This window comes from Equus przewalskii, chromosome 11 (genome assembly GCF_037783145.1).
Source record: "Equus przewalskii isolate Varuska chromosome 11, EquPr2, whole genome shotgun sequence".
Taxonomy (NCBI): domain Eukaryota; kingdom Metazoa; phylum Chordata; class Mammalia; order Perissodactyla; family Equidae; genus Equus; species Equus przewalskii.
The window spans coordinates 20,064,900-20,090,512 of record NC_091841.1 but is presented as its reverse complement, the minus strand read 5'-3'; the positions used below and the strand labels follow the sequence as shown (position 1 = coordinate 20,090,512).

At 42.3% G+C, this 25,613-nt stretch overlaps 1 protein-coding gene across 1 annotated transcript; it reads right to left on the bottom strand.

Annotated features, from left to right (window-relative positions):
• Positions 1–676: 676 nt before the first annotated feature.
• Positions 677–24,971, bottom strand: LOC103567025 (vomeronasal type-2 receptor 26-like). Its single transcript, XM_070566100.1, is given in 10 exon segments — positions 677–1,581; positions 3,015–3,138; positions 5,124–5,351; positions 7,181–8,008; positions 14,024–14,315; positions 15,566–15,740; positions 24,196–24,523; positions 24,525–24,728; positions 24,730–24,887; positions 24,890–24,971. Coding segments are annotated over 10 exon segments (3,324 nt in total).
• Between the last annotated feature and the right edge of the window lie 642 nt (positions 24,972–25,613).

The window sequence follows — 25,613 nt, the reverse complement described above, 5'->3', positions numbered from 1 at the left end:
AACTCGTTCATCTGACTCTTAACGTCTGCTCAATGACACCCTTGGTAAATTGGTCCTTTCTCTTGGCATCAGTTCCTTTATCTGTAAAAGGGCAAGGTGGACTGGATGACTTCAAATATCCACCACATGAAGGTTTAATATGTGCTGAGCACTTTCACACATTTTCTTATTTCATCACCATAACAACCTGAAAATGAAGGCTTAGCTCACTTTACAAGGGAGGAAACTGAGGCTCAATGAGGTCAAGTAACATGCCAAAGTACACATAGCTACAACATGGGGAGCCAGGAGGATCTGCACCAGGTCTTTTTGACTCTGTTCCACCATACCACCTCGATGCTTCCTCTCGAAGATCTCTTCCAATGCTAACTTTGCATAAGTTGATTTATTCACTCATCAACCAACTATTCTGTCTCCTCTCTGTACCAGGCACTGGCTGTCTGCTAAGGGGCCACAGGATGAATTAGACCAGATGCTTCCATCAAGCACAATATTATTTGTAAACAAGTCTCCTCTCCCTCTGGTAGAATGAAATGCAAAATAGAAGCAGCTAAGTGACCAGGAGGAGTTAAGACTAGCGTGATGGGGCTCAGAGGAAGGAAGGTTTTCCTGGTGGTGAGCTTAGGGAAGGCATCCTTGAGAAAGCAGCACTCTTTATGGTCCACTTCTAATTTTCTCACTTGAGATGATACCTGCCAAGCATTTGTTCTTTTGTGTTCTTTTTGGGATGGAGAAGGATGATGTAGCATTTGGGAAAGAAGAAGCAGGACATGAGGCCTCCTCCTGATGCTAAGATGGCAAAGACCTCCACAGCCACTGTGTCTTTGCCTTGGGCACTCATGTAGGCAGGGATGAAGGACACCCAGACACAGGAGCAGACCAACATGCTCACTGTGATATGCTTTGCTTCATTGAAAGTGTCAGGCAGCCGGCGGGCAGGGAAGGCCACCAACAAGCTGACCAGACCTATCAAACCCAGGTAACCCAGCATGGTATAGAACAGTTCCAAGGAGCCCTCATCACACTTTACAGTCACTGTGGACCCAGGCTCTGTAGAGTTCACAGGCCTTGGGGGCCATCTGGTCACCCAGAGCACACACATGGTTGTCTGGACCAGGGAACAGACAATGGGGATGGTGGTAGGGAGAACTGGACCCGTCCACTTCCTAATCCAAGTGTCTGGCCTGGTGGCATGGAAGGCAGCCACCACCACGATTGTCTTGGCCAGCACAGTGGACACACAGAGTGTGAAGGTGACCCCAAAAGCTGCTTGGCGCACAGCACAGGTGAAGGGCCCTGGATGCCCAATGAACATGAAGGGGCAGAGGAAACAAAGGGCCAAGGAAGACAGCAGAAGGTAGCTGAGCTGGCGGTTATTGGCTCGGACAATGGGAGTGTGGTGGTGCCAGATGAAGACACCTAAGATGGCCAGAGAAAGAAGAAACAGCAGGGCTGTGCAGACAGCCAACACTGTGCCGAGGGGCTCATGGTAGGACAAGAAGTCAAGGGTTTTGGGGATGCACTGACTCTTCTCCACATTGGGCCACTGGTCCTCAGGGCACTTCTCACATGCAGCGCTATCTGAAGGGAGAAAGAGAAACTGGGTCAGAGAACAGAGTGGAGACACTTCTGGAAATGTTCCCATGGTAAAGCAGTTGTATGATTTGTGATGGCTTTTTGGTTCACTGTATTTCAGTCTTGTTACTACCAGTCTTCCACATTGCTGATGTCCTTACATCCAGGGCCAAAGACACAGATGGCAGAAATTCTGACAGCTGCTACTTATCATATATCACACTATAGTGAAAAGTCATTGACACAACAACCTATGGAAGCTCTAACTCCTCTCTAGGCTTCAACACTTTGAACTGAACAATTGCGGCAATGTCATAATTGATAGTCACAGCTAATTTATGCATTTAGTAGTTCATCAGCCTGTTTAATTTAAGGAATGTTTATGGGAGTGCTTACTATGTACACAGACTCTCTCTTTTTTTATGGAGTCATCTTTTTCTAAATCACTCCTTTGATAGGACTTATCAGAGCTTTGCTTTATGTAGGGATTTTAAGGATACACTTTGTGGCTGGATCTCCAGAGCAGTCATACATTCTTATTTAACCTCATTACTTGATTTGTTTATATCTCCATGTCCCTAGATACTTTGATTCTATGCCTTAGTAATCCACAAGTCCAAGGATTTCTTCTTATTTATCACTTCCATCATCTTTGTAGCATCCTGTGACTCCTCAGCAGTGCCTTTCTCTTCAACTGGGCAAAAATTATCCTCAAAATCCTCATCTTTCCCACACTGAGAGTTTTCAGTGTGAGGAGACACCTTGTCCAAACCTGTGGCTTCAACAATTACCTTGATTCTCAACCTGGTCTTCCCGATCAAATCTTGGTCCTTTTCATTGCATTCATTGCCTATTAATCTCCTCCAAACACATATTGAAATGTACACTGCGTCTCTTCTCAAGTAATTGAATGTTTTCCTATTTCCTACACAATAGAGTCTTTGCTCCTGAATCTGGCAAGGAAGGCCCTCTGTGATCTGGCCACTTGCTTCTTACATCTCCTATCACAGTCTGTACTAAAGCCACTCTCAAATACTTATCGCTTTATGCCTTGAGCCTGCCTTTACTAAGTTACTCCTTGGCCTCACCTATCCTTATCATGCTTCATTGCCTTTGAAACTCCACTTGTTGTTCAAGGCCTACATCCCATGTCACCCTCCTCAGTGAAAAGTCCTTCTACATTAGAATAATGTACACTTTATTAGAATAATTGTTTCCATGATATATGCATCCTCATGTTTACTGCAGCATTAGCTACAATAACCAAGTTATGGAAATAACCTAATTATCCATGGGTGAAGAAAAAAAATTTCTTTATATGCATACATATATATACGTATAATATATAGAATATAGAATATTATTCAGTCATAAAAAGGAATGAAATCTTGCCATTTTCGACAATGTGGATGGACACCAACGGCAGCCTCCCTCTTTACCTGGTCTCATGGCGATCTCCCCTTTGGGGCAGGGAAGGCAACTGTAGCAGCAGTTTGACTTCTCAGATAGGGTTGACTTCCTGGTCCCCACAGGGCATTTTTCATTGCACATGGAGGAAGGGACCTACATATGAGAGGAGAGAGAGAGAGTTGGGGAGACTGTGGGGGAAATTGAAGAATATCTGTGCTATCAGGTCCTAGAGGAATTAGCAACATCATTCTGACTTACTGGCTCCCTCCATATCTTCTTCTTTGCTCCCTCTCCTTCATTTTTATTTTTTTAATCAAAATCCTTTTAATCTCCTTTTTCTTCTTTTGCCTCTTTCTTCTCTCTCTTCCCTCCCTTTCTTACTCAATAGTTATCAATATGTTCCATGTATCAGTTACTGTGCAGGGTATTAGGGAAATAACAGTAGGAAAAACTGAGCTCTAAGGATTTCACAGTCTGGGGGGTGGATGGGGAACCAAGAAATCTTGAAAAGAAAGAAATGAGCATCACTGCTCCACAGACAAAAGGCTGGCCACTGGCTGTTGGGTTGAAATTCGGGTTCCGCCATTCATAGGCTGAGTGACCTTGGGTTTAACCTCTCTCAGCCTCAGTTTCTTTTCAATAAAATGGGATTAGTAATAATATCTATTTTGAAGATTGTGTGAGCATTAAATGAGATGATTTAAGTGAAGCCCATGTTATAGTACCCAGAACAGTGTAAATTCACAACAAATGCTAGTAAAGCAGGATAATATTCTGAATATTCAGAGAAGTTTGTCTTCCACTCTGAGTTCACTAAATCGCTTCATTTTATTTTGCAGGACTCACTTTCCCCCAGCCCAGACAGAACTGAGCCAGTAGATCAGAAACAAAGGCTGCAAACACTACCTAAGCCACTTGTCTATGGATTCTCAACCTTATGCACTACTGGACACTTGGCTGGGCATTATTTGTTACAGAGGGTAATATTTGGATAATCCTTTGGTATGGAGGGCTGTTTTGTGCACTGTAGGATGTTTAGCAGCATCCCTAGGCTCTATCCACTAATGCCAGTAGTATTTCCCCCAAATTGTGACAACCAAAAATGTCCCCTGATACTGCCAGTGTCACCTGGGAGGCAAAATCACTCCCAGTTGAGAACCACTAGTTTCAGATCATGCTTGCAGAATGCATTTTCTTGTAAAGATCTGATACAAGGATTCTGTGGTCTGGAGATGGGGAAGTGAGTGAGAAGATGCCTAAAACTGTCCTGATTGAAGACCACAACAGCCAAGGGCCAGCCCTTTGTCTGTGGAGCAGTGATGCCCATTCTTCCCTGGAACTCTACGCTGTTCCCTTGCTCATCATCCACCTATTGCTTTCTCCCAGGGTGAGGGATTTGGACATTGAGGTGTGACAGTTGTGGGAATGCAAAAAGAATTACCAGACTAAGATGAGATCAGAGGGAACCAGTTTGCAGTCACTGAGAATGGAAACAAAACATACTATCCCAGATATGGCAATTTTCTTACTCTTATTCTTATTATAGAGATATGTGGAAAATGCTTTAGATGCTCGGAGAAGGGAGGGCTTAATCCTCCTAGGTGAGTTGGAGAAAACTGCAGGAGGCTTGGTGTGATAGTTGAGATGCAATAGCACTTAAATTAGAAGTCCCCACCTGGTCACCTTAGATATTTGGGGTCTAGGAAAGGACTTGGTCACCTTAGATATTTAGAGGTCTGGGAAAGGACTAATGAGATGCCAAGGGTGGTTGTCCATTGTTTGAAAAAGCTTGGCATCAATTGTCTATTTCTTGACATAAGGCTGAAAGGCTAAAACAGTAGTTACTCCAGGTAGGCACTATGGCTATCTCAGGGAAATCTTGAACTGGCAATTACAGATAACTTACTTTCCCATTTGCTCATGACTTACCCTTGCCTTTAGCAAGCTCCTTAGTTTTGGGAGCCAGGGAATAGTTTTGGAAGGTGTTATTTGCTACACAGCCTCAGAGTTGCATAAGTCGATAATCCACCCTACTCTCCCTCTGACCAAGTACCTTAAGTCAGTTCAACACAACAAATACCGCTGGATGCTTAGAGGTGCAAGGTTCTATGTTGGCTTGGTCCTTAGGGAGCTCTCACCTTTGAGATTCCTTCTTTCCAGATAATAGCGCTGTCATTTATCAGTAGCTCTTCTCCAGGAGGTGCTCTGAAATCAAAATATCCAACAATCGCTGTCTGTCCTCTCTGGTCTGGGAGGATGTACATGTTTTTAATGTTAAGTGTTGCCAGTATCTCCCCATCTTTGGTGAAGAAAATCTCTTTCTGGGCTCTGGTATGGAAGCGAACCTTCTGAGTGTAATGGAGTACCTGAGACAGGGGGAAAGAAAATAGAAGGAAAGAAACTGGTTAGGAACAGAACAGGCAGGGGGACTTCCTCCACATCACTGGACCTTTCTCTCACTTCTGTATTTTCCAGAAATTGGAGGAAGACACCTTATCTCTGCACATTTTGTGAAAAAAGAGCTCTGTTTTCCTCATCTCCCAAGTTTGTGTTAATCTGTGTGGGTAGGAAAGTGAAAGGTAGAGGTGAAAATTGAGTTAATGGAAGTCTGGAAGTCTCGGGTCTTGCCTAAGATCAGTTCACAAACAGGCTGCTCTTACCTTCCAATTTTCCACCATCCAACCACACAAATTACGTAGGGTCTTTCTTTGCCAGACATGATTGGTAGCTAGTATACAAAAGCTCAGTCCTGACTTCAAAGGCTTCTCAACAGTGTGGTTGATAGAAAATGTTTTTTTGATTAAAAGAAGATGTAGACTGTGGATTGAAGAGTATGAATGTTTCAATGTATTCCAAACTCTTCATAGCTGAGAGAACATCATATTATGTGACTATCAGAGTCCTATTATCATTCGCTTCTGGCAATAGCATAAGTAGTAGAAAAGGGAAGACAGGCAGAGTGCCTTTGGGAGCCCACCAGAAACTTTAGAGTGGGTGGTTTTTTGAACATCTTTGAAAGATGGATTGCCTTTAATCTGTGATTACAAAAATGAGTTGTGATCTTTCCAAGATACCAGGAAACTTTTAAGAAGACCTTTGAAGGTCCACTTGCCCTTGCAATCCTGTCTTTCTACGATTTTTTTCCTTACTCTATCCCATGCTTTGAACCTACTGAAGAACTTTCCCACCTGTTCATGCCATATTCTCTAATACTTAGTAAGTACGATTATTTATTACTCTTTCCAACTAGAGTGTAAACACCTTGAAGGCAAGCACACATTTTGCACATTTCTTTATCCCCCATTGCTCTAAGATGCATGAAAATTGCTTAGTAAATACTTGTGGTATAAACACATATTTGTTGAATTAGGCCACAGAAGCCAAGTAAGACTAGAGGAGGGAGTTTGAGCAAATCACTCGATCAGGGGGCAGAGCTGGGTCTAGAATCCTGAAAGATTTCTGACTTCTTCAGCATAGAAGGCAGTAGAGAGCAGTGGCCCAGTGCCCAGACTCTGGATCCAGGTTGCCTGGTGCGATTCCTGACTCTACCTTGAAGCAGCTGTGTGTTGGACATGTTGTTCTATCTCTTGATTTTCTTGTCTGTAGAAAGAGGACCTACCCCATAGGGTCATCATAAAGATGAAAGGTGTTAATACATATAAAGTGCTTGTAACATTACTTGGCGCAGACTAGCACTCAAAAAGTGTCAACCATTTTTACTCTTACAACCTTTAAGAACTCATACAACGTTAATACTGATAAAATTACCTAAAACCCACCTTAAAGAAGCTGTGCCTAATTTGAAGACTGTTTTTAATGTTAAGAGGACTTTTCTTCTTCTCTGACTTCATTTCTATAACTTTGCTTGGACATTGGCAGTGGTGTGCTGCTAAATGTTTAACAATTGGCTCTCTGGGGAAAAAGCTAAGATTGTAGTGTTTGCTGATTTCCATGGTTTAACAAGCAATTTTCATAATTCTTCACAATTTTACAACTGACTCTCATTGCCAGTAGGAGCCAATTCTCTTTTCAAGATCTTGACCCCTGGTATCTTTAGTAGTGAAGGATTTGAGCCCAAGTCACATAGGCCCTAAATTGAGTACTACTTTCATAGATCATGCTGCCTGTCTGCTAGTCTGTGGCTCACAGCAAGCTGGGATGGACAAGGACTGGGCAGGCTGTCTTGGCTGCTTACCTGCCAAGGTCTGGCGCTCTGTGCATCAGCACAGGTGCCTCCCAGGAATGGTCCTTCTCCTGGAGAGCAGGATAGCAGGTTGTGATAGGCGGCCATCAGGGCTTTGGCTGCCAGGTAAGCTTGGTAAGTGGCTGTCAGATCATGAAGTTTGAAGGCAGACAGGTGGACAGCTGTCATGTTCTCAAGCCCTGTGCAATTCTGAGCCCCTTCTCTGGAACTTTGGGTGGAAGCCCCTAATCCAGACCACCTGCATCCATGCAGCTCCTCCCACAGCTTCCTCATCAGACTATTGCCTGGGTACATGGCTGGGCGCAGTGCTAACAGGAAGTCCTCAAAGCCAGGCATTATTCCTGAGGCTATGGTCAGGTCTAAGCTGCCGTTTAGCAAGTCTTGGGCCCTGGGTCCCAGCACCAGGGGGTTATAGGAGAAGGAAGTAGAGAAAATCCACGTCCTCTTGGTCATGCCATTCTCCCAAAGGGCCTCAGCCAGGAGCCTGAAGTGAAAGTGGTAACAGTCACAGATGATGACCGTGGCAGCAGGGCTTGAGGCAATGATGTTGGCTGTGCCCTTGATGCTGTCGCCCTGGCTAATGATCATCTTTGAGAAGGCCACACAGCCACCTGTGTACCTGATGGCCTTCTGCAGCTGCTGATCCAGCCACTCAAAGTTGCCATTGTTGGAACCCACGAGGCCCACCCAGGTCCAGTTAAAGTGATTCAAGAGTTTGGCTAGAACACAGGGCTGGTGGGCACTGCTGGGCACCGTGCGGAGGAAGGATGGGTACTGGAAACGATCAGAGAACTGAGGGTGCTGAGATCCATGGCTAATCTGGGGGAAGAAATGGGGCTGTAAATTCCTGGCCAGAACATGCTACCACTGCCCCTGCTCTGTCCCCACAGAAGCTCTCAGAGCTGCCCTGTGGCTTGGCTTCATCCCTGTCCTCTCTGTCCCTTTATGTCTCTACATACAAAAAGCTGTGCATAATTAACATATACAACTTGATGAGAGTGGAGATAAGTATGCACTTGTGAAACCATCGCCACAATAAACTTATCCACCACATTGAAAAGATTCCTTCTGTCCTCTTATTTATTATCATTGTGTTTTTGTGTGATTAGAATACTTAACGTAAAACCTACCCTCTTAGTTAATTTTTGAGTATACAACACATTATTGTTAACTATAGGCACTATGCTGGAGATCTCTAGGACTTACTCATCTTGTGTAATCAAAACATTGTACCCTTGACTAACATCTCCTTGTTTCTCCCTCCTCCCAGACCCTGGCAACCACTATGCTACATTTTGCATCTAAGAGTTTGACTATTTTAGATTCACCATATAAGTAATACCATGGAGTGTTTGTCCTTCTATGTCTGTCTGCCTTTTATTTTTAACTATTTTTAACTAATCTCTCACTGGTCTCTGATATATACTATGTTCAGTTCCTTCCAAAGCCTATGGGCTCAGCCTAAGAAGCCATGTCACCTTAAGAAGGAATGCAATGGACTACGGAATCTCTCTTAGGGTGCCAGTGGAAGAAGCAGAGAAGCAAGCATGCGCTCAGTGTGTGTCTTTATATGTTGCATAATTCTTGATATTGTTTGACAAATACAAATTCAAGTGATTAAAACTGAGTAATCATTAGAAGAATAGAAACAAGATCTAGAACTTCCAAACACCAGAAGGAAAATTATAGATTAAAAGATTAGGAAATTTCAAGACAAGAAAAACATGAAAAAAGCACAATAAATTAAAAAAAGTAATCATAGAAATAATAAATGAAAGCATAGAAATGCCTTGTAACTAAATTACAAATAAAAATGTTTTCTATTCATTATTTCTATTATTATCATTTATTATTAATAAATAATATAAAGGTATGACAAAGCGAAATAAATAGAGAATTCTATAAGAGGGTACAATAACATCAAGTTCATCAGCAATCAGTAAATGTGACAGGTTAAATTACTCTAGTTAGGAAGAGAGAGCTGTGTTCTCTGTCTGCTGTCTAGATGAACTCTACAGCTGTCTGTAGCCTCTGGGCCCTCTGTAGCCTGACGTCTATGGACCTCATCAAAGAGATTCCCTTCTCTCTGTATTCCAGTAGGAGCCCAGGGCTTAGAGGAGAGTGTGGTTGGAATACTCATGCCCTCAGGGCCCTCTCCGCTCAGCCATGGGTTGGCAGTGGCCACAGCTCTGGTCGGAAAGCCCTTTCCTCCTACCTCCTCCCCTGCCAATGGGCATATCGTCCTACTGTGGCTGTCCTCTAGGTGTTCCACCCTTAACCTGCCCACTGCTTTGAAAAGAGCACCTTCATCACACTTTCGTTGGAGCATCTAGATGTGTTTTGCCTTTTCAAGGGCAAAGAGGGGAGGATTGAGCTGTCCTGACACAAGGTAGTTAGAGAAGAGATTCTGACTATAATAGACACTTTCAAATTGTATATAAGCCAAAAGTCATTTATTTGCTATTTAGAAGAGATGTGCTTAAAGCAAAATAACAGGAAAATTCAGTATCAGGGGATGGGTACCATCAAAGTCTTAGGTGAGTCCACTTGCCCTGGAGGCTCTCCAGCCCTCCAACCTAAGGAAGGATGTGAAGCTTTTGGAGAAGAGGGGTCAGAGTTTCAGTCAGTGCAGAGTGTGATTTCTGGTGGGCAGATCAAGTGAGTACCCATAAAATGTGCTAAGTTTTCCTTAACCCAGTTGTTGGCAAAAGACTTCTCCTGGCATTGGAAGGATAGTACTGTGGTTAGGTGAGTATAAAAGCTAAGAAACATTCACGGAATTAAGAGAGCATTTTTTTTTTCCCATGGAGTAACATAAGAACTAAACAAAATATGACTTGTCTATTGATTTCTACCCCATAAAGCCTTCCATGATTCCTGCCCCTCAAACTGGGATTGAGTTCTTACTTCCCGGTCCATGCCAGCCCTAGGATCCTCCTCATCATCACATATCACTGAGCTCTTTTCACCTCAGACTGTTAGAGCTCATGTCTTTTCCCCTCCAATTAGACTTTAAGTAGGATCCATTTTATTTATCTTAGCTGTTGAGTGCATGAATGAATGCATGTTCTTCTCTCTCACTTCCTCTTCCTCTTCCTTTCTCCTGCAGGATCCTCAGGTTACTCAGGGCAGGAGTCTGCTGTCACAGACATTCCCCAGCTGTAAGGAAGCTGTCCCACCAGGTATGTGCAGACAAGTTCTTTTACTTAATGTCTTTGCTGACTCTCTGGTCCTAGACCAGGCAAAATTATACACAGTACTTGAGAACTGGATTTTCTCAAAAGTTAACTACTCCTTCCAGATTTACACTGTTATCATCATTATGTCAATAGCAATAACAATTAACAGTAATGAGCATTTGTTATATTACAAGCACGGGTCATTTCATTGTTAACACCCACGATACCTCTAAGAAGTAGATCCATCGTGGTTAATCTTTTTTACCATCATTTTATACATAAAGAATGTGAAGCTCAAAAGGGATGATTCAGTTTGTCAAGATCACATAAATAGTAAGTAGTGTTGTTAAGATTAGAATCCAGGTTTACTGACTTTCAAGCCAATGCCCTTCATAATTTCTAGCTCTCTGGCTTCCCAGTGCATCTCTGTCCAGTCCCCTCTGCTGGTGCACATTCCGGGATTTGTGAGAAACAAGGAACGCCTCTACCAGGTTCTTTAATTTTATGCATTCTGGGGTTTTGCAAACCAGAGTTGGGAAAAGCAAGGGCTATTGCCAAATGCTCAAGAATGTCTTAAGATGTAATGAATTTGGAGTTCCCTTACATTTTGGTAACACAAAGATACCACCCAACAGAAGTGGGGTCCCCATTCTTAGAGAGAAGATGAACACACTCGGAGTCACTGTTTGGGCCTCTAGACCCAGAAGTGTGTGGCCTCCAAGGCTGATTGTAAGGAAAACTCACTTAAATGGACTGAGGTTAATCTCTTCACAAGTGACCCATTGGGCTATGATGCTGGTGAGACCTAGGACGTGGGCCAGGCTTTTCCTTAGGTCTGGCATGGAACTAAGGGAGTCTCTCTTCCAGATAGGTGACAATACAGTCATTAAAGAATGACCCAACTTGCCTGGGTGTTTCTGTCCTCTATAAGGGAGAGGCCATCTCAATTGAGCTGGACAGATCAGGTTTTATAGCAAAAATAGTACAGTCTCATCCTTATGCTCCAAATCTAGGCTCATGGATTATCCTTCTGAGAAGAATTTGTCTTCAGGTAGAGTCTTCTCTGCAGATAGAGAATATGCTGACCAACCAACACAAGGCAGAATGAGAGTCACATTTCCCATTCTGAGTTAATAAATAGTGTCTGGTTTTGAGAATGACTCTGCACAGCTTGAGCCATACTAGTCATTTCTGGATTGGAACCTCCTTCCTGGAACTATAACATCATCTCCTTGTGCTCTACTCGACTATGATCTCTTTGACATTGGCAGCTGGGTCTTACTCATATTAATACCTTGGGGGATTATGATCTGGCATGTAGCTTTTGTTCAGAAAACATATATTGAATGAGTATGAACCATGATATTTCTAGAGCTACAAAGCAGAGACTGTAATAATTAGCACCTCAGTGCTGAATGTATCTGAGGTTTTATGTTCCCTGCCACTCGACACTTAATGCAGGAGTGATGGTTGCTACAACAACCTCCTGAGGGCCATGAGGCTGGAAGAGGAGGTTCTACCAGGGAGGGGTGACTTTGTGGGAAGGATGGTCTTGGGTCCAACACCAAGCACCATGTTGGAATGGGAGCCTCAAAGCAGCCTGTAATTGTGGGGACTGAACTGATTTCACGCACTTTAACATTTTTTCAGTTAAAGCAATTAAGGGTTAACAAAGTGACTTAATTTTGTAGGTTTTTTTGGAGAGGAAGATTGGCCCTGAGCTAATATCTGTTGCCAACCTTCCTCTTTTGGCTTGAGGAGGATTGTCACTGAGTTAACATCCATGTCAATCTTCCTCCATTTGGTACATGGGATGCAGCCACAGCACGGCTTGATGAGCAGTGTGTAGGATCCAAACCCATGAACCCTAGGTTACTGAAGTGGATCGTGGGAACTTAACCACTATGCCACTTGGCCAGCCCCCAAAAGTGATTTATTTTTATGCCTTTGTAAAACTTTTCATATAAATAAAAAACTAGGAAAAACTATCTTCTGTCAGTCAAGGGTCCTGATGTCTGACTCAGAAGGTACAGCCACCATTACCCAGCACTCCAATTTGGAACCTTAAGGCTGGGTTGTTTTGCCCTGATCCTCCCACGACAGACCATTTGAGAGCCATGTGGGTGCCTTGGTGTAAGGACTATCTGTGTTCATGTTTGTCTTCTTGTCCAGAATGTGAGTTTTTCTGAGCACAGGGCCCCGGCCCACATGTGCCTCATGATAACGTGTCTGTAGCACAACGCTCCACACCATGAGTACTGTGCTGAGTCAAAATTTTGAAAGAATAAACAAAGACCCAAAATAGGCAGCAGTCTCATTTAGGCAAGGTTCCCTCCTCCTTGGTTCTGTATCTTCTACCCCTGGAGTCAAGTTGCCTGGCTTTGAATACCAAACTACTACTTATAAGCTGTGTGATTTGGGGCAAGTGACATTTCCTCTTTGAGCCTCAATTTCATCATCTGCAAAATGGGAATAATAATAGTATCTACCTCACAATGTTGTTGTGAGGATTAAGTAAGATAACAAAAATGAAGATGATGATAATAATAATAATAATAGGAAATACTGACATAGAACTTACTATAAGTCAGGCATTTTTCTGTTTGCCACATATTAAATCATTTACTCTTCATAAGAATTTTGATATAAGTCAAGTGTCTAAAAAGCAGTTTCCACAAGTGGTAATCATTCAATAAATGATAGATATTGCTGCTATTGAGTCACTCTCAGCCAATATTGCAGAAGAAAGTGTGTGATAAACTCATTTACCCTGGGGTATGAATGGCTGATAATAGCTACACATCACTGCCTTATAGCTATTGAGAATTAAGTGTTTGCATCAAACTGGATGATTTCTCAATTGTGGCATTTGAGGTCTCATCGGAATCTGGAAAGTAAAAGACTTTATATTTCTTGGGGTGTTTTCTAAAGCTCACAGTTCAGCAGTCATGTACCTTACTTCCAGACATACTGGGGGAAAATACAGATTTGTCACCTGGAAAATGATTTGTTAGACATTGCTTCTCTGCCTAATATTTGATGTATATTGATGATCAAGCAGAACTCAAATCTAGGCAAATCTTTCATAGAAACCTCAAGAGATCCAGCAGCACAGTCTGTTACTAGTTCAACTTTTCAGCTTTCTGAGAAGGATGGAGAGGAGGAATGAGCTCATCCTGGCCCGGGTGATAAAAGGTACGTGCTCTCATCAGCCCTTGGATCATGGGCTACTAGAGAGTATGTGTTCCTGGCTGCTTAACATATCAACAGGAAAATTATGAGACTTTGGCCTAAAGTTACTAAATTTTAACTTTGCCACAAAAGTTTGTTGGAAAAATAAAACCACTGTTTAAAGAGGGCTGGCAACCTCACACTGACAGCTGTGTATACCATGTCATTTCCTTGTCATTTTGTTGCAAACCAGAGAAAATATCACCATAGCTCAGCACCAGTTCATGGACCAGCATTAGAGAACTACACCAATCTGGTCCAATACCTGCTCCCTCATTTTGTGGAAGGGGGATCCCAGGACCAGGGAAGGGAAGTGACCCTTTCAAGTTTGCAGCCTGTGATCTTTCTACCTGATTGCAGCTCTATCCTCCAGCACCCAGACAGAATATTCTAGTGATTCCCGTTTTCTAGGTCCATCTCTCACCTGAGGGATTCTGTACATGGAGAGCAGCGCAGCCATGGGCTCGGACTCTGGGGAGGTCATCCCTCCAACCACCCCCAGAAGTAGTTTTCGAGGACCACAGCTGAAGTTAGGCACGGGCCGAGGCTGGTTTGACAGCAGAGCCAGGGTGCCCCCCAGGGCCTGGATCCCTGAGACACAGGAATCATAGATCTGCAGTCCAACGGTGAAATTGGGCAGGGAGGCTGGGTCCCCTTTTGCCTCGGCCACAGCAAAGAGAAGGCCCAGGACATTCAGGAAAAAGTGGACTTTGAATCTTAAAGAGGGGAAAAGACAGGGGGAATTAGGATTAGTCAGTAGTATTCTAAAGAGCCACACAACACAGCCCCAGAGAGCCTCTCCTTGGAAGGAGGGAGGATAAGATTGGATTGAATTTAGATGTATGTTTGCTGAAAGATAGAAACATTGAGGGGATTGGAGATTCTAGGGAAGATTCTAGAGAAGACACAAGTAGACAGACATGGAGAAAAGCTGGCAGCTTCTCTGAGGTGGACAAAGAGACACACATAGTGACACAAACACACATACACACACAGAGTTGTGGACATGCAGAGAGAGGCTGACAGCTATGTAAGCATATACATAGCATCAGGTCCACAAACTCAGGCAGACACCGGACAGAATGGATGTGACACATAAACAGGCAGACACGTAGACTTGGACCAATCACTCAGATGCAGAGACACGCAGACACACAGAGGCAGACATTCAAGTGGATGAGACAGGAAGACAGGTGACACAGACTATAGAGGGTGGGACAGACACACATAGAGATGGGTGGCCATACACACAGGCAGACAGATGGGCACAGGCACAGGCAAACACTTGCAAAGACAAATAACCACACACACAAGCAGAGAACTACAAGTAGGTGCAAAAGATGCATGCTAGAATGCTTTTGACAGAGATTTAGGCAGGAAGAACTAAGACAGACATGTAGTGACACAGGGCCCTGGCTACATACCTCCTGGGTATCTCTCTGGATAGACCCTGCAAACTCAGAGACTGAAATCTGTTTAGAAACCAGTTAAGCCTTGGAAATAACTCAGATATCTGTGGATGCTGGGCTTGCAGGAGAGAGTTACTGACAAGGACAGGCCTGGGGCTGCCTTCCCTTTGGTTGCATGAACATGCTCATAAATGCATCTTACCACAGCTCCCACCGCCGTCATTCTGAAACTATTCCCAGACCTAAAGCTACTGAGCTCTTCTTTCCATCAAATTTAATGAATGTTAGCATTGTGCAGAGGAGGGCACAAGACCTAGAGAGAGAAGGTGGCTTGCCTTCTCGCACAGAATGGCTCAGGAGAGCTGGGACTAGAATTGAGTCTCTAACACCCAGGTGCACAGAGCGAGGAGCTGACCCTGCCAAGGGTCTCACTGCCAGGGAGTCCTGGAGGATAGGTAATAGATCTGGGACTCCCAGCTGCTACAGTGATCAGGAAGGCTGCTCTCCTTCTTCCCTCTTTCTTCCCTTCCTCCCCAGGAATAAAGAGCATAACCCACCGTTGGCACAAAAGCTGCTCCGGAGGCTGCTGGAACGTGACTTCTGGCTGATCCAGCACTGTGTGTAAGGGGGTCACAGCCCCGATGAGCACGTCTCCTTCAGTAGAGAAGATGTCTAAGGGCCTGGGTGTTGTCAGGTAGCCAGGGGCCTGGACAGTGTGCCCCATGGACATTTCTGAGAGCAAGGCCACAAGGACAATTGGACAGGGCATGGGGGCTGTCCTTTCCTGTAGATATGAGGCTAGGGGTCCTTTGTTGTCAGATATCCTGGGCCTGGCTTCCTCCAGGAAGCTCTAGGCACATCTGCTGGGTCTGCAGGAGATTTCCCAAAAGAAGGAGAGTGAGTACAGCTGAGCTCCTAGCCTTTGCCCTACCTGACTATACCTTCTGAGTTCTCAGGGACTCTGTGACTCCCTTCTGGCCCTGGCCACCGGCAGCCCCCATCCTTGCCTCTCACATCCTGACAACTACCAACTTTCCTTATTTCCTGGCCGAGGTAATGGGGGACACTGGGAGCAGGAGGTGTGCCCTGCCCATCAATACCTCTTCTCTTCCAGGGACCCTGCTATGGGGGCCTGTGTTTATGAAGGAGTCAGTCCTGCCTGCCCCAGGGCCTCCTGGGCCTGCTCACACCCCATAATCTTCAAAGCCAGAATTAATCCAGTGATGTACCGGAGGGACCAGAGGTCTCCAAGGAGGGGCTGAAAAACAAACACTGCCTTGTCAAGTCTATGGCCTCGGGCCTCTCTCAGGTCTTGTCCCTAGGGTGGGTATACTCGACATCATGGTCACAGTGAGGCATGGGCCAGGGGAGGGCTGGCCTTAGGATTTCAGCTTCAATCTGTTTTTGTCCTGAATTCTGTCCCCGGCTCTGATATGAATGCTCTGAGTGATCTTGGATGACTCACCTCCTCTGTCTTTGGCCTCAATTTTCTCTTTGGTGATAGGAAAATATTGAATTCATCATACAGTTCACAAACCCTATTTCAACAGCCAAACTCTTCCATACTACACTACAGAAGCTCAATGCATAAAACCAGACGGGGTAGAGATGCCCTCTGTGAGATAGGGACGAACAGTGGCCTTGAGTTTTGCCTGCAGGGCTCTGCCTTGACCCTCTCACTGGTTTCTTGGGCCTCTTCAAATAGTCTTCCACTGATAAGCACCACAGTTTTATGTAAAGGGACTGAATTGCCTCTAAGGTTCTTTTCACATCTGATTCTCATTTTCAAGTGAATCTGGTCAGGTGAGCATTGGAATAGTCATAACTCTTTTTTTTTTCCTGAGGAAGATTTGCCCTGAGATAACTTCTGTTGCCAATCTTCCTCATTTTGTTTGTTTGAGGAAGATTTGCCCTGAGTTAACATCTGTGCCAATCTTCCTCTATTTTGCATGTGAGTCACAACCACAGCACGGCTGCCAATGAGTGGTATAGGTCTGTGCCCAGGAAACTACCCTAGGCCACTGAAGTGGAACACATTGAACTTAACCACTAGGCCATGGGGCCAGGCCATGAGAATAGTCATAACTCTTGACCCAGGGGAAATTGGGGCTGAGGGGAGGCCAGGGAGAGTCCATACTTGGGCTAGAATGATAAGTTTTAGACTTGTGGGCTGTGCGCTGGGAGAGACTAGGAACATCAAGTGGGCAGGAACCATTAATAAACTAAGATCCAGACAAACTTTGTTTCATTATGAATTGTGCCAGACTTGGCTGAGTGAGGCTGGTCTCTGGGACAAACGGGGCCATGGTTCCAGAGAGATCCAGGTGAACACCTGAGGGCAGGTAAGAGGAGGGCTGGTGCAGGGGCCTCAGAAGGGCCGTTTCAGGGGGCAGTGACAACTGTTTAGTGTACAAAGCATCCTTGAACCCAGTTGCCATTTGGTCCTCATGCAAGTCCACGTAAAGCAGGAGTTATCATTCTCATTTTACAGACGGGAAAGTGAAGTGCAGAAGGACAGAGTGGTTTGCTCCAGGTCACACAGGCAGTAAATGGAAGATATGAGCCTAGAACCTGAGTCGCCTGGACCCTGCCCCACACCTGCAGGGAGGTACAGGTGGCCATGCAGAAGTGGGACAGGGCATCATCTGCCAGAGCCACCGGCTGACTTGTCGGATGAAGCTCCTGATGCAGTTGTGCTGCCCATGTGTTTTGGAATATTTCCCCTTGGAGGTAAGTAGGAGGAGCTTGAGCCATGTCCTTTCCCCTGCAAGCTGTCTCCAGTGCACGCAGCACACCCTGCCCTGGGCTCCAGGAAAGCCCCAGGAGGCCCAGAGCACTATGTCTCTGGCCTGGTTGATGGTTGAAGCCTAGGGTTCCCCTTTGTGATTGAACATTCCTCTTCCAGCCCATGGGAATGAGCCCATGTCACATAGGAGAGTCCCCTTAGTGTGTGCTCTCAAGAGACAGCTTAGATCATCACCAGGATTCGAATCCTGACTTATTCACTCCTGGCTTTGTGAGCTGGGCAAGACATTCATCCTCCATGCATTTCAATTTCTTCTCTTAAAAGACGGGAGCAATTATTCCTTCCTTTCTCACCTGGTTGTTGTAAGATTAAAGATGAGAGTTCAGCATTTGAAAGAGCTATGTAAAGTTAAAGTGCTATGAAAAATAAGAGACAGTTATCCAGGATTGGAAACAACAGCATATTAGGATCAATAGCAGCTCTCAGGGATGCTCCACAGAGCAGTTTTGGTGAGAGGACTGGGAGGGGGGCAGGGACTGTGTATTGGCCAACCTGAAGGGGGCACCAGGGATTAGGAAAAATTCAGGATTGGAGGTTAGGGTTCCTGAATCTGGTCTGCCACATGCTTTTTTAAATAAAGTTTTGTTGCAACACAGCCACACTTATTTGTTTAGGTAGTATTGCCTATGGCTACTTTCTCACTACAATGGAAGACGTGAGTAGTTGCAACAGACATTGTTCAGCCCGTAAGACCTAAAATATTTGCTATCTGGTTCTTTACAGAAAAAGTTTATTGGATGCCGTATTAAAACAAGCCTTTAGGTTATAAGAAATACAGGGAAGATTGAGATGTGTTAGTTTTCTATTACCAAGTAATAAATTACCTCACATTTAGCAGCATAAAACCACACAAATTTATTATCTTGTAATTTCCATGAGACAAGTCAGGGTATGGGTTATTTTCATCCTTTGCTCAGGGTGTCCCACGACTGAAGTCAAGGCAGTGGGTGGGCATCAATCTCATCTGAGACTCAAAGTCCTCTTCCAAGCCCCATCAGGTTGTGGGTACAATTTGCTGCTTTGCAGCTGTGTGACTGTGGTGCCCATTTCCTTGTTCACTATGGCCAGGGACTCATCTTGAGCCCATCCTCAGGTCTTTGCCGTGTGTCTCTGTCCTCTCACAGTGCTGCAGCTTACTTCTTCACGGCAAGCAGGGGAATGTCTGTGCTTGTTTGAATTTCTCTTTTGGGCTTTCTCCATTAGGTCAGGCCCAACTGGGATAATCTCCCTTTTGATGAACTCAGAATCCATTGATTAGGGATCTTGCTTATAGCTTCAAAATCTGGAAACCTAATAATGGGAATACTATCCCATCATATTCACAGGTACTGCCCTCATTCTAGGGGAGGACATTATACAAGGGCATATGTCATTGAAGATCGTTTTAAAATTCTGTCTACCACACATCTTAGCAACCAATCAGACAAATCTAGAATATAGAATATTTATAACACAGCCATCAGTGCCTCGAAGCAAATGAAAAGGAAGGGGAACTCTATTAGATTAAAAGAATGTAAAAATAAAATGTAACAATCAAGTGTAGTGCTTGAACATAGGTTGAATTCTGATTAAACTAATAAAAATAATAAAATCCATTATTGGATAAATAAGGAAAATGTGAATTTAGACTAGATATTATATTAGGTAATGGAGTCATTGGTCATTTTCTTATGTGTGGTAATGGTATTTATAATATGTCCATTTGAAAGAATATCCTTAATATCCATAACACTAAAAAAATTATTGAAATATAACAAACACTCAGAAAAGTTAATATCATACATGAATTTTCACAATCTTAACATAACTGAGTTACTAGTACCAGATCAAGAGTCAACAAATCACCAATTCTAAAACCCTTCTGTGCACCATTCTGCTTATCACTCCCAATTCTAATAGCATTGATGGATTTGCTTGCCTTTGTCTTTTTTAGATCTAGAATCATACAGTGCGTACTCATTTGTGTCTGATTCTCTTCATTTAAATTATGTTAGTGAGATTCATCGAGATTGTTACAGTAAACTATAAAATTTTTGATGGAGCAGTGTTTTTTCTTCATAGAGGTGTTTAATAAGCTTTAGGAAAATTTGGATGAATGGAGGATATTCTCAATTCCAATTGTTTTTCACATTAAACTGTATATATATTTCAGCCCCACGTATTTTCACATGTGCATGTTTTGGGCTCTAGTTAGAATATCTTTCTCTGACAAATTTTTATGAGATAAAATCATAAAATTTTGATTTTTCGGAATGTTTCATCAAATTTAAATGATGATGACAGTATAGACAAATATCGTCATTATGTTGTACACCTGAAACTTAATAATGTTATATGCCAATTATATCTCAATAAAAAATGTAAATGCTGAAAAATCATTGCCTTTTTGGTTACTTCACTCCAGATCAGAATTTAATTTTAACTAATTAAAATTAGCAGTTTCACCAAAAGTCTTGCCAAAAGATAACATACTCCAAGCCACAATTATATAATTTCAGAATTACTTCTTGTACAGTTTTTGCTTGTTTATTTTGTTTAGTTTTTCCCTTCCTATGGAAGGAATAAATTTCAACGCCTTCCAGTTTGCAAAATTTGTTTTCAATACTTTGAACTTACTAAAGCCTTCAAAATGAAGGTTTTTATCCTCCATTCATTACATACTTTGATGAAAGATACAAGATTTCTAACTTATTTTAAATAAGCATAACAAAACTTTTTAGAACATTTTAACAGATAAGTTCAATATTATTGTAGCTCACACAGGCTGATTAAGCAGCATTTCGAAGGCTTACATACTTATACAACACTATGGATAAGAAGCAGGAAACAAATGAGCTGCCATACAGAAGAGTTTTTGTTTGTTTTGTTGTTTTGGTATTTAATCCCATGTTGGTCAAACAATGTTGTAACTCCATTTCTCTAATTGTATCTATATGGAAACATTTGTAAATTTTAACAACTATAGCTTCTATTTTGATGGAAAGACCATATAACTTGTTTGGAAGCAAATCTAAATTATGTGTACCACAACTGATTCCAAATATATGTCTGTTCCATGGTTTCAAAATTCAATAAGAACATGATTGTTATCATGTTACTGTGCTTCACCTAAATTTGTATTTGTATTATCACCACAAAAACAAGAAGTGTTGTCTTCATGGTAGAAGTTCTACACTGAATTTACAACAGCTTTCCCAATAATGTCATCTCATCTCTGACAGAAAGAACTTTTGACAGCTTTACTTTGATGAATTGGGTGAAAATATAAAATTATTTGAATAACAGGTGATTTTCCATTTGAAGCATTTAATGACACTGATATAAAACTGTCATCATTCCACTGTGCGTAAAACTCTTCTTTTCTATTGGAGCTGATGCATTACCAAGTACTGCTTTACTTCTCCTTCATGCACAAAAAAATGGAATTAAATATATGTGCTAAATTACCTTTGATGTGAAGGAAAAGTCATACTTCACAGAGTGGAATGTAAACACATCTGCTATTTTAAAACATTATTTTCAGGCACAGTCTTTGAAAGCAAGTGTTAATCATCTTCAGCACATTTGCACTTTCTACTTTTCATGTCCTTATGGACATCACCGTGACTCCTGTGATGGATGAAAAATGCCTTCAAACATCTTGCGCAAAATACATGTTCATCATCAACTTCCTGGAGTAACATGCACTTCCATTTTTGAATTTATTGCTACCCAAATTGTTTATTGAAAAATATAAAAGTGATACCGAACAATAAAAATAAAAAAATATATCGCTGTGGCTTTGCACCATACAAAAATAGACCAAACGATGGTACCAAAACCACTGTAGCAAAAGCTTCAGACTACTCTCCATATGCTCTACAGTGCTTCTTAGTCTCTGTGCTCTGGACATTTTTCGTGTATGCCTAAGTGCCTGTCAATGGACACCTGTTGGCTTCATGTGCTTTGGCATGGGCTGCAATACAGCTGACTGGTGCAACAATGGCTGCCAGGAGCAGCAGTGTCAAAAATTTCTCTCACCATCACTCTAGACCAGAGAAATCAGCCATCCCTATATCCTTGTGTCTGAGTGATTTTTTTTCTTTTTTCTTAAACAGGAGGCCTCTCGTGTGCTGTCCTCGGACAAGAGATTTGATTTTGGAAAGAATTAGGAGAATAGAGACAAGATATGGCTGATTTGTCTTTCAGATTTAAATATATGTCAAAGTGACAACTATATTCAGTCTCTATGTGTCTCATACACTACTAGGTCTGACCGTGGCAGAGCTGGCAGTGCAAAATGGAAGTCTACCAAAAATATTAACAATAAATAAGTAAATTAATTATAGAAGTAAAGAATATGGGACAAATGCTACATTGACTAAGATGCCAGGACAACAGGTGTAAATAAAGACTGTCCTGAAAAACCATCAAGTTGTAAACGTGCTTTTCTTTCCTTTCTTGTAGTTTGGGTCTGCTGGCAATCATTAATGATGGTTTAATTTATATGAAAATGTCTCTTTAACCTTCATTGTCTAATTAGGCTCATCTTTAACTTATCTGAAAATGTCTATTTAGCCTTCATTGTTGAATGATATTTTCACTGGATATAGAATTCTAGGTTAATATTTGTCTTTAGCACTTTAGAGATGTCATTACATTCAAAAATTTATTTTCTCCCATTTTCTCTGTGCCTTCTTGTGTCCCTCCAATTACACATGTTTTCCATCAGTTGTATTTTCCCAAATATCTCCGACATTCAGGTTTTTTAAAAAATTTCTTTTTCCTCTCTCTGCTTCAGTTTGGATGAATTTGTGTTTATTTTGCTGTATCCAGTCTGCTTCACTTCACATATTGGGTTATTTAGTTCTAGACCTTGCATTCTGTTAGATTTTTTGTTTCTCTGCTGAAGTTTCCCATCTGTTCACCAATTTTATTCTTTTCTTCTAAATTCTTTAACGTATTTTCAACAGTTATTGTAATATCCTTGTCTCTAATTCTAATTGTGCATCTGTTTGAATTTTTCTTTTGGTTTTGGGTCAAATTCATTGCCTTTTTTCATATCTAGTAATTTGCGTGTGTGTGCATGCTGTACTTTGTGGATGATATATTACAGATATTCGGAAAGGTAGATTGCAAGAATAGCCGCAATTATTTGCTGCTATTTTTTTTTCTGTTGGTTCATAAAAGTCTCAGTAAGGGCCCTTTAATTAGCCCAGTTTAATTAGCCTTAAATTTAGCTCAGTTTAAAACTAAGTTCTTTACTCTTTCACTTAGACACCTAAGGCATTTTCTGTTACAAGTTTACAGAGCTTTTAAATTATTTCATGTGTAAGAATTCTCTTCTCTCTTTGAATTTGTAGTTGACCTATCTTGGCATATCTGTATCTAATGCTAATAAAATTTTACCAGTAGCTTTGGAGAAAATTAGCGTTGGTAGAATTGGGGCATGAAGAGAATCGGCTTTGCCTTGCAAGGGAAGTACCAGCAGAGATAGAGACAGGAAGCTCTATTAGACAGAGAAAGAGGTGATGCTTGACCTAGCAAGAGAGGCTCAGTGGGGCTGAGATTTGGGGTACTTAGAGAACTACCCAAATCTTCCCTAATGTTGCCATTGCAGATTGTTGCCACAGCAAACCTAGCCTATTCTGACTAATCCAAAACTCTAGATTAATTGTCATCATCTTATTTAATTTTTATAACAATTCTTTCAAATAGGAAATATTAATCTTTTTTTGATTTGAGGAAACTGATGTTCTAAGAGGGTAAGATAGTACCTGAGAAGATAATACCATTTACAGCTTTTTTCTTTAGGTCCATCATTGCTGACTTTGCAGATGCTGGGAATGAGTTCATTACAGCAATAATGTCACAAGTCAGGCACTGTGTCTAGGAGGAGGAGAAACAAAGGAATAGGAGATTCAGAATGTAGATAATTTCCACTTGAAAGGTAGGTACTAAAGTCCTGGAGATATTTGGAACCATTTGGGAAGACAAAAAGAGCAGTCAAGAAGAAGTACCCCTTCCTTTACTATTTTAGTCTGTACCAATTGGAAATTCCACTGGGCTCATGGTTCTTTTCATTAACTTCCTCATAATGAGCTGACAGGTTACCCATACCATAAAAGAAAAAACTCCCCTTATTCTCCCATTAGTATAATTCTCAGCTATAATCTTCCACATAGAGTAAAAATCAATATCAGTGAGCAAAGAGATATAAGGAATTGGCTCATGCAATTATGGAGGCTGAGAAGCGTCATGACTTCCTTCTTGCCAACTTCCTAGGTGCCACTGAAAGCTACCCACTACTGTCCATTCTTGAGAGCAAGCACCTTATGGTGTTGATGCTTATCAGAGTATGAAGATCTTGGGAAAAGTTGGATGAGGAGGAAGAACCCTCACCAAAAGTGATATCTCTTGGGAACTGGAGTTTACCAATGACTTTTCTGAATGTAGTTTTTATATCTTTGTTCCTCAGACTATAGATCAAAGGGTTCAGCATAGATATGACCAACGTGTAAAATACAGACACAGTTATGTCCTCCTATGGGGATTTCTCTGAGTTACTTCTCTGGTACATGAAGACAAGTGTCCCAAAGTAGAGGACAGCAGTGGTGAAGTGGGAGTTTCAGGTGGAGAAGGTCTTGGCTTGCCTACCAGCAAATGTCACCCTCAAGATGGCTCTGATGATGAGCTTTTAGGAGACCAGGATGATCAAGCCATTGGCTAGAAATAAGAGTTTTGGCAAAAAAGAGGATGTTAATATAATTTTGTGTCAAGCTACCACTGGCGAGCTTCCACACAGGTGGGAGATCACAAAAGAAGAAGTTGATCTGATTGTCATCACAGAAGGAGAGGGTGAATGTGCATGTGGTATTCAGGATGGCACCTGACACCTCACAGACATGGGTGCTGGACAACAAAGTCCTGCAGGTGCTTCGAGTCCATCGTCACATTATAGCTCGGTGGGTTGATACTGGCAACAAAGCAGTCATAGGCCATCACTGACAGCATGTATCATTCTGTACCTCCACAGATGGTGAAGAAAAGGAACTGGGTAGCATATTGGTCATAGAAAACAACTGTCTTGCTATAGCCAGTGTGGCTAGTATCTGAGGGGTTATGATTGAGGCATAGCAGACATCCTGCAGGGCAAGATGGCTCAGGAGGAAGTACATTGAGATGTGGAATTGGGTATCCACTTGGATTAGAATAAACATTCCAGTATTTTCCAGAAGGGTGACTACATAGAAACTGGGAAACATTCAGAAGACTGGAACCACTAGTTCACTAGTGATGTGTGATACTAGGGTGATATGTGAAACCCACAAGAAAGAACTTTGTCAACGTGATGAGATATCTTTTGGTCTAAGACTCAGTATAGCTGGGTGGCCTGAGGAGAATGGAATTAGATTTCAAAACTGAAGGCCTTTGTTTTCTTCAGTCTCTGATGTTAAGTGACTATCTCAGATATTATTTGCTTAGAGAGAGAAGAAAATGTTTACCATTTTAGGAATCCACAATTGGTAATTACTATGGAGAGCTTTCACCTGTCTCTGTACCCCTTCTGAAACTAGACCTTGGGTAAACATTTCTTCAAGTTCACTTGCTTTTTGTCTGGGGCTTTCTTTAAAACCAGAGAACCTTAGACTATCAAGACTGGAATGAATCAATCTGGAATCCCTTTCTTGTAGAATATCCCCAATAGATTGTCATGTAGCCCAAGTATACACCAGGGCTGACTTATATTGCAAAGAGAGTAGTCTTTAAAAAGAAAATTTGATTTATCCAGCTTCCTGTTTTTGGAGGCCAGGATAAAA